At 34.6% G+C, this 10,049-nt stretch overlaps 1 protein-coding gene across 1 annotated transcript; it reads left to right on the forward strand.

The window, feature by feature from the left end:
- The first annotated feature begins 290 nt into the window (after positions 1-290).
- LOC131679040 (outer mitochondrial transmembrane helix translocase-like) lies at positions 291-3,087 on the forward strand. The gene is made up of 3 exons (XM_058959569.1): positions 291-655; positions 1,483-1,721; positions 1,780-3,087. Exons 1-3 carry the CDS (start codon positions 489-491, stop codon positions 2,523-2,525), a joined length of 1,152 nt encoding a protein of 383 aa, XP_058815552.1. The 5' UTR covers positions 291-488; the 3' UTR covers positions 2,526-3,087.
- Positions 3,088-10,049: the final 6,962 nt, after the last annotated feature.

Below are 10,049 nucleotides of genomic sequence, written 5' to 3' on the forward strand. Positions count from 1 at the left end.
GGTGTCTGTTTTTGGGCGCCATCATGAGGTGAGTGTGGTAAAATCTGAAAGGACCGTTGTCACTCATTCTAAAATTGTAAAATGAGCCACACATTTTTAATACTTTCTTCAAACGATTCACGTCTTTATTATTTGTCTTTGATTTCACTTGCTCTAGTGGTTCAAAATTGGTTGATTGCCCTAAATGGAATATGGAATGAAACCGAAGCATTATTTTCAGTGTGGTGCGCACGTAGCGCGCATTTTAGCAACATAACGTTTTGAATTGCGTCTTTGTCATTACTGTCACATTGACCTGTCAACGTGTAGAACAAAAAAAAAAAATTTTCTGATCGATGGTGCGTCTTGCAATTTCATCGTGTCTTCGCGAAATTTTTTCCCAAGATTTTGTTTGATTAGTGCATTGCTGTGGCGTTATTTCTCCCGTCAAGATAGTGGTAATCTGAATTTACGTGCAATTTGCCGTCCGGTCGCACGAATCGCAGGAGATGTCCGGGGCGAACATTACACGCAACGAGGTCGCGCAGTTTGTGCTGCGAATTTCGCTGGTTTCAATCGTAACCTACTATTCGGCCAAATGGCTTATGAAAAATCTGGATCCGACCAACAAGAGCAAGAAGAAAGCCATGGAGAAGGCGGAAGATATCCTGCGGAAGTAAGTTTCGGCTTCGTTCTACGACGGCAGCGGGTTTTCTGCAAAACCAAAGTCCATCACGTGTCTGCGGAATTGGCACAGTTCTTTTTTTGGGTTTCTTCCGTGCGTTGACTTCGCCCTTGCCGATTCAAAACTACGGTAGTTTGTTATGTAATGTGCATCAATGGGTTCTTGTTTTTCACAGGAATGCGAAACTTGGCATGCATGGTAGGAATTGGGGAATTTTGCACGGACTTCGTTGAAAATACATTTGTTTGAATATTTTCCATCAGAATTTAACGATGTTGTATTAGTGACAATCTTGAAGTTTGGTTTCCTGCGCAATTGACACTTAAAACAAATTGGACATAAAACGTGTTAATATTTTCGTTTTTGCACGGTGCTACCGCGGTGTGATAAAAGCACCGATTACGTCAAAGTTTAAGTGTAGTGCAATATAAAAAATGAGAATGCCTTAAATTATATCGCATTGAAGTTCAATATCTTGCACTTCTATGATCGCTAATTACAAGTTTGAGAAATTTGGATGACCAGAAATATTTTTAGTTTTATGGAATATTAGCTACTTTTTGCAACGAATCGCTACGGCGACATGGAAGCTAACGATACATTTACATTATTTAATAATAAAATAGTCCCTTGTACGCTTGTCAAATAACAAAAAATCGTAAGTTTGATTTCGGACTGAGTAATCTATTAACAATAAAAATAAGAAAAAAGGATTTCAGTTGGTCAAAAAACCTATGATTATGACATCCAGTCCAATGTATGCTTTCTTTTAAGCTAATTGCACTTTTTCTAGACCAGTGGTTTCCTTCTCGTTCTAGACTTAGTCCCAACATGAACAAGTCTGCGGTGACGAATCTTAACGACTACGAGCTGGTAATCGCCTCACATTTGGTAGTTCCGGAGAACATCGGTGTCAGTTGGGACAGCATTGCCGGGTTGGATCATGTCTGTCAGGAAATCAAAGAGAGTCTTGTGTTTCCTGTCTGCCATCGTGAGATGTTTTCGGCGTCATCGCTGTACCAAGCACCGAAAGGAGTTCTACTTTATGGACCACCTGGTAAGACATACTTTCGCCGTTTATTAGTAACGGGACCATTATTACAACTTTTTTGTAGGTTGCGGTAAGACACTGATTGCGAAGGCCACCGCCAAGGAAGCTGGAATGCGTTTCATAAATCTGGACGTAGCCATGCTAACTGACAAGTGGTACGGTGAATCGCAGAAGCTGGCGTCGGCCGTTTTTTCGCTGGCCGTAAAAATTCAGCCTTGCATTATCTTTATCGACGAAATCGATTCGTTCTTGCGGGCGCGTAATTCATCCGACCACGAAGCGACTGCTATGATGAAGACACAATTTATGATGCTGTGGGATGGTTTGGTTACTGAATCCAACTCAACGGTCATCGTCATGGGTGCCACCAATCGGCCTCAGGATTTGGACAAGGCCATTCTTCGTCGGATGCCGGCACAGTTCCACATCGGCCTTCCTAATGAAGAGCAGCGGTTGAAGATTTTGCAGCTCATCTTGCGACAGGAAAGGATTTCTCGCGATGTTGATTTTATTCAACTTGCCAGAATGACTGACCGTTATTCCGGTTCTGACTTACGTGAGATGTGTCGGAACGCATCCGTCTATCGGATCCGGAAAATCATGCGGGAAAAGAGCAAGGAAATGGCTGCTGCTGCTGTCGCCAATGGTGTTGCAAATGGAAATTGTAGGATAGGTTCGCCGGTTGGATCACCTATGCTGGAGGAACCGCCGGCAATCAATATGGAAGACCTGACCGAATCGTTGCGGAATATGAGAAATTCAAAGTATAATTCCGGTCACATAAACGATGCTCGCATAGATTTAGATTAATGTGTGCTTTTCAAGTTTAGCTTTTAGCCAATCGTATCAGGACGCTTATTTAGGAATGTTTAAATTTTCGAATGTTATGTTCCAGAGCTGTGCGATCTTATTATGTACTCTTTCCGGTGTCCCGGCAGGTCGGGCAGCTGAAATGTCCTGATTTTCCTTAAAGACTTTTATTTTTTGGCACAACATTTTACGCTAGTTACTGTGAAAGTATGTTTAAAAATCAATTATAAATTATTACAAGTGAAATATAAAAACATCAAAAGGTAAGAGTATAATAACTAGCTTTCATTAGTCAGTAAGACACTGAAGTCGGTAGAAAAAAGAAAAAAAAACTAAACTATTACAGTCAAGTAGCTCGTAGATCTTAAACTATTACGGGGGAAATGATTTTGTTCCAATGGAAAAAGAAATGTTAGAATTACGAAGGTTTGGTCACTTTCGTTGCAAGTGTGAGTGAAACTGGAATTTATTATGATTTAACTTTAAGGCAAGTAGTTAAGAACCTATTCTAGTTATGTAGGAACTGATTCAATAAAGATCGAATAACCCATTTCTGTTGCAATTAATTTGTTGTCATTAGAGTAATTCGTACTTTACTATATTGAGAATGAAGCAGGTTTGGTTTGAACTGATTGCGATGATATGTTACCATTTAGTTCCCTGAAAAAAGGCACATTATCTCAAGATGACGTCCATGCCAGCTCGCCAAGTTTGTATTGTACTGTCGAATTCGTTTCTATCTCTTGACTGTCCTCATGTAAACAAACTTAATTTACGCAAATACAACTTTCTATTGTTTTTGTTTTATTTTGCTCATAATAACACTGGGACATACCTCGTAAGATCAGATGGATTTGAGCTGCTGCCTCTTTGCTAAACTTTACGAGTTTGAAAATGCTAAATAAGAGATAACGACACGCGGAACAAATAGCAATCTAATGGTATTGAGCTGAACCGACATTCTCTAATGACATGCTATTAGAAACGTTTCCACTACAAAACTGATAGGAAAACTAAAATTTTCGACAATCCTTTGGTTCATCCTAGACTTCATTTCAACTCATCTCAAGTGACTGTGTGGTGCGGCTTGCAAACGACTGGCATTGTGGGCGCATTTTTTTCAAAAATATTACTGGAGCCAACGTCAGCATCCATTGCCAATATCGAGACATGGTTGAGAACTGGTTGCTTCTACGTATTATTAAACAATATTTGGAAGACCTTCTGTCGATCTGCCGTTGCAACCATTGAAGACGATGTTTGATAAACGAATCCTATTAAAAAAGTGTAATGTCGATTGGCTGCTCCGACTAATTGCAAGCAACTGATGAGTTAGAGGCTAACATTGAATGCGTTATTCACGGAAATGCTCCAGTTCTTCTCAGTAAAATGACCAAAATTAGACCGACCGAATGGGATTTTTAAAACATAGTCGCGGTGAAAATTTTTCTGAAATAATTTTGAAACATTCAATTGTAGACCATACCCAAGTAACAATTGAAATGCCAACAGGTTTTATTTAATTTTTATAAAAGCATGACTGAGTAAATATGGTTTTATCATTGTTTTTGACAAGGACATGTATTTTTTATGATTAATGAGTTTGAAGAACACTCACTCAATTTTTTTTACAAGAGTAATGAATGTTATTGGCAATTTTACAAGACGCTTGAGCCTCCTTTGACATCGTTTTTCAACCTCCACGGCACACTGAGGACAGCCATAAATACTCAACTTCCTTGTCTTTGTCTGACTCGGAGACGAGCAAAGAATGCGGTTACTAAGCATTGCGTTTGTCCAACATGAGATACGCGTCGCTTTCAGAATATACTGGATGGACACCTTGTCAAAAGCACTGTCAATATCTAGGGACACACACAAGCCGAATTGGTTGAGTGAGAAGGACTTTTCAATGCTGTAAACAATATCGTGAAGCAGAGCTATCGTAGATTTCCCACACTGATACACATGTTGCGTTTTGTGCAGTGGATACCTATTCAACTAAACTAACGTTTGGAAGTCACCGCAGTGATCTTCCCAGGGGGGAACTAGAGCTTCCAATCCGGGAAATTATTTCCCGGTAATCCCGGAATTTTTGGATTTCCCGGGATTCCCGATTCCCGGAAAATTGTGTTTTCCCATTCCCGGGATTCGGGAATCCCGGGAAAAAAGATTTTTAACACTCGGAATACCAAGGGGGTAAAAAAAATGGGAACGCTTACTTTGACCGATCATATCTCAGCCGTTACATAATCGATTTTAAATCTGTCTTCACCAATAGAAAGGTATATCTTTTGTGAACACGTCAAATTAAAAAAATAGAAGAATAGAGTTTTCTACAGTAAGTTACAGTAAAAAGAGAATAACAAAGTCAGTGAGAAAAAAATAGGAACGCTTCTTTGACTTGCCATATCTTAGCTGTTTGCTCACCAATTTTAATTCTTTCTTCACCATTGGATAGGTAAATCTTTTATAAAAACAGTGAATAAAGAATGATGGAAAGCAAATTTGTATATCTGAAGTAATTGTAGAAAAAGTAATTGAGAGTCAGTGCAGACGAAATGAGTTTTTCTGTTCAAACAATCGTATCACGACCATTTGTCAACCAATTTCAATTTTCATTACACCAATGCAATCCTTAGAGCTTCTAGACTTGTAATATATGCAATAAATAGTAGATTTTCAAAAATTACTATATTTTTTCGAGTTTTTAGGAGATAAGATTTTTACAATGTACGTGGCATACGGCATTGAAATTCTTTGCGACTTGTTGGTTTTACGGTTTGAAAATTACCTGTTTACTCAATAGTTCTACATAATATACATGGATATTATTATATCAAAATGTTTGCACAAACGTGGAGAAACACAATATTGTATGTAAGTTACTAAATAATAGAGTGTGTTAGGACGATTCAGTAAATACGAAGAAGTTCAGAATTTTAAAATATTCGTCATATAACTTCAAATTTGAAGCGATGACCTATACATTTTAATACACCAATCGATTGTAATTGATAGCGGCTACAATTTCTGAAAAAAGACATTTTTATATTTCCTCAAAAAATAGCCAAAAGTACGTAGAAGTACAGAAATTTCATTTAGTTCGCAAATAACGTCGAATTCAAAGCGATGGCCTATACCTTTTTATATACCAATCGATTATAATTGATTTTGGTTACAATTTCTGGAAGAACAATTTATTATATTTTCTCAAAAATAGACAAAAGTACGTAGAACTAGAGTAATTTCATTTAGTTGACAAATAACTTCAAGTATTCAAATCTATCACCTATGCAATTTAGACACCAATCGTTTGTAATTGATTTTGGCTACAATTTCTGAAAGAACAAATTTTTATATTTTCTCAAAAAAATAGCCAAAAATACGTACAAGTACAGAAATTTCATTTAGTGGGTAAATAACGTCGAATTTAAAGGGATGATTTATACTTTTTTAATACACCAATCGATTGTAATTGATGGTGGCTACAATTTCTGAAAGAACACATTTTTATATTTTCTCAAAAAATAGACAAAATACGTAGAAGTACGGGAATTTGATTTAGTTGGCAAATAAGGTCAAATTCAAAGTGATGACTACACTTTTATATATACCAATGGATTGTAATTGATTTCAGCTACAATTGTTGCAAGATAAACTTTTCATATTTTCCCAAAAAACGACAAAAATACGTAGAAGTACAGAAATTTCGTCTGATTGGCACATAACTGCGAATTTCCGTACTTCTACGTATTTTTGGCTAATTTTTGAGAAAATATAAACAATTGTTCTTTCAGAAATTGTAGCCGCCATCAATTACAATAGATTGGTGTATAAATAGTGTAGGCCATCCCTTTTAATTTGCAGTTATTTGCCAATCAAACGAAATTTCTGTACTTCTACGTATTTTTGTCGTTTTTTTAAAAGAAAATATAAAAAGTTTATCTTGCAACAATTGTAGCCGAAATCAATTACAATCGATTGGTGTATAAAAAAGTATAAATCATCCCTTAGAATTCGACGTTATTTACCCACTAAATGAAATTTCTGTGCTTATACGTATTTTTGGCTTTTTTTTTATAAAATATAAAAATATGTTCTTTCAGAAATTGTAGCCAAAATCAATTACAATCGATTGGTGTATAAATTGCATCGGTAATAGCTTTGAATACTTAAAGTTATTTGTCAACTAAATGAAATTACTGTAGTTCTACGTACTTTTGTCTATTTATGAGAAAATATAAAAATCGTTCTTCCAGAAATTGTAACCAAAATCAATTATAATCGATTGGTATATAAAAAGGTATAGGCCATCACTTTGAATTCGACGTTATTTGCGAACTAAATGAAATTTCTGTACTTCTACGTACTTTTGGCTATTTTTTGAGAAAATATAAAAATGTGTTTTTTCAGAAATTGTAGCCGCCATCAATTACAATCGACTGGTGTATTAAAATGTATAAATCATCGCTTCAAATTTGAAGTTATATGACGAATATTTTAAAATTCTGAACTTCTTCGTATTTACTGAATCGTCCTAACACACTCTATTATTTAGTAGCTTACATACAATATTGTGTTTCTCCACATTTGTGCAAACATTTTGATATAATAATATCCATGTATATTATGTAGAACTATTGAGTAAACAGGTAATTTTCAAACCGTAAAACCAACAAGTCGCAAAGAATTTCAATGCCGTATGCCACGTACATTGTAAAAATCTTATCTCCTAAAAACTCGAAAAAGTATAGTAATTTTTGAAAATATACTATTTATTGCATATATTACAAGTCTAGAAGCTCTAAGGATTGCATTGGTGTAAGGAAAATTGAAATTGGTTGACAAATGGTCGTGATACGATTGTTTGAACAGAAAAACTCATTTCGTCTGTACTGAATCTCAATTACTGTTTTTACAATTACTTCAGATATACAAATTTGTTTTTCATCGTTCTTTGTTCACTGTTTTTATAAAAGATTTACCTATCCAATGGTGAAGAAAGAATTAAAATTGGTGAGCAATCAGCTAAGATATGGCAAGTCAAAGAAGCGTTCCCATTTTTTTTCTCACTGACTTTGTTATACTCTTTTTACTGTAACATACGGTAGACAACTCTATTCTTCTATTTTTTTTTATTTGACGTATTCACTAAAGACATATCTTTCTATTGGTGAAGACAGATTTGAAATCGATTATGTAACGGCTGAGATATGACCGATTAAAGTAAGCGTTCCCATTTTTTTAGACCCCCTTGGTAGTCCGCGTAACTTTTTACCCCCTTGGTATTCCGAGTGTTAATGTATTCCAAAAGGTTTAGGTTCTGCGAAAGAAATTCTGTAGGAAATATTTTTACCGTCAAACATTTGGAGTGAGTAGTGAATGCAGATTGTAGCGTTAGTGACGCGCGGCAATTTCTTAAAAAATCGATGAGTGTATGTTACAAAACTTGGGATGGTTTTTAGTGATATCATGCTTAACGCAAAAGCAATTTAAAAAAAGGAATGTTTTTAGAACGTCTGCAGAAATATTTGGTCGGTTCATTGAATGCATATTTCGTCTAATTTGTTATACCGTAGGTGTAATGTTTGTAAATTTTTGAATGAATGAAAAGAAATACATAACGCTGTATCTGTCCAACATCATTCGCATCCAAACTCAGGACAGATATACATGCAATCAAACGGGTTTGAAAACTTTTCGATTAATTCTTTTGTTTTCAAGAAAATCATTCACCTTTTTATTTTTCTTCTGCACGGAAAGATAGAAATCAGCTCTAGTGCTAAATCCTATTTCTGTTTTTAAATTAGTTGAATTTAACAACAAATTCCTAAAAATAACAAGCGATTTAGTTAAAATTCAGCTTTTATTTTTCTAATTAAGTTTTTGTTTTTAAGAGAAGGTTTTAGTTAAATAAAATCCAGGACACAATCCAGCAAAAAAAACTAAAACTAAAATTTGCATTTTCAACTTTGTTTGCGGTTGAATTTAGGAATGAAAACAGCATTCTCAACCAAATAGATAAAGAATGCTATTTTGTTCTTTCGGGGCTGTGTATATATGCTATGAAAATTCAGCACGGCGAATACCAAAAACCTTTACTGAATTTTATAACCAGAAACATTGTTAAAAACAGAACAGTTGTTGCTCATGTCAAATTCACTTGAGCGAAAAAAATAAATTGTTATAGTCATTGGTGTTGTGGCAGATGTTTGCACAAAATATTTTGTGAATTAACGTTGTTTAGTTTTAGTTCAAAAGGATTATTGTCAATAAGTAGTGCACAGATAAAATGAGAAGTTAATGTTGCATGAAATTGTCCACGAAAAGTGTAGTATTTTGGTTGAAAATGGTGGTAAGTTTTTATTTTTCTCTTATATTCTGGCCTGGTGGAGTGAAATTGTGGCAATGTATGTATTGTCAATAAAGAAGACTTAATGTCAGTGAAACAATTATAGTACCATCGCATAATGTATTTATTTAGTATGTTTACGTCCGTTTAGTTCCCTACGTATAAGATGTGTCAGAGGTGGATGTTAAGCGCCATTTTGACATCCAAGATGGTGACTCCCGGTTAATAAAAAAAACACAATCAGTATAGGAATTTAAAAAAATGACTGACGAGTGACTGTCGATAGATGATGTTTAGCGCCATTTCAAAATAAAAAATGGCGACTTTCGGTTTAACGAAGTTCCGAAAATCCAAGTTGGCAACTTTACACACATATTTAAAGCAAAATATGTGTTATTGAATCCTATCATTTATTGTTTATAACTTCAAATAACAAACTTATTGGTCTGAAAATATTTTTTTATCGCAACAACAATAAAATTTTGTTTTCAATAAAATCATTTTTAATTTCAGTAATTTTGTTTTAATTTCAATAAAATATTTATTAAAAAATGGAATAATATATTTTTTGAAACAATAAATAAATTTTATTGAAATCAAAATAAATCAATTTACTGTCGCCCGACCAATAATTTTATTATTGAATTTAATCCATGTTTTTTTCATTGAACTTACAAATCTTTTTTCAGCTTGTAAGTTATGAGAAATTCTATAATCTAATCACAGTTTTTTCGAAATGGAGGTGACGAATAGGTATTAGAGGTCGATGTTTTTTGGGGTTTTATGTGATTAATCCAGAAATTATGACAGATTCAAATAAAGAATATTTGTCAAAGTTAATGGTTCACGTTTTTAGATCCCATTTACGGGAATATATTCCTAACAAGAAATTGTTATAAGCCAAGGTTAGGAACCAAGAAAAAATTCTCGCAAATAGTCATCAATTCTATTCGAAAACAACTACACTGAATGAGTTACAGAATTATATTCATCTTGATTGGGTTAACCCTTTGCGACGCGAGTTTTTCATCTTGATTGAGTTAACCATTCGCGACGCGAGTTTTTTCATTGTTAATACTGTTATTTTTAGCTTTATATAGGTTTTAGGGGTCACTGATTCTGATTCTGACGTCAAAAATGTAAAATTTAAAATGCGGATCCAGTATAAC

Source organism: Topomyia yanbarensis, chromosome 2 (genome assembly GCF_030247195.1).
Source record: "Topomyia yanbarensis strain Yona2022 chromosome 2, ASM3024719v1, whole genome shotgun sequence".
Taxonomy (NCBI): Eukaryota; Metazoa; Arthropoda; class Insecta; order Diptera; family Culicidae; genus Topomyia; species Topomyia yanbarensis.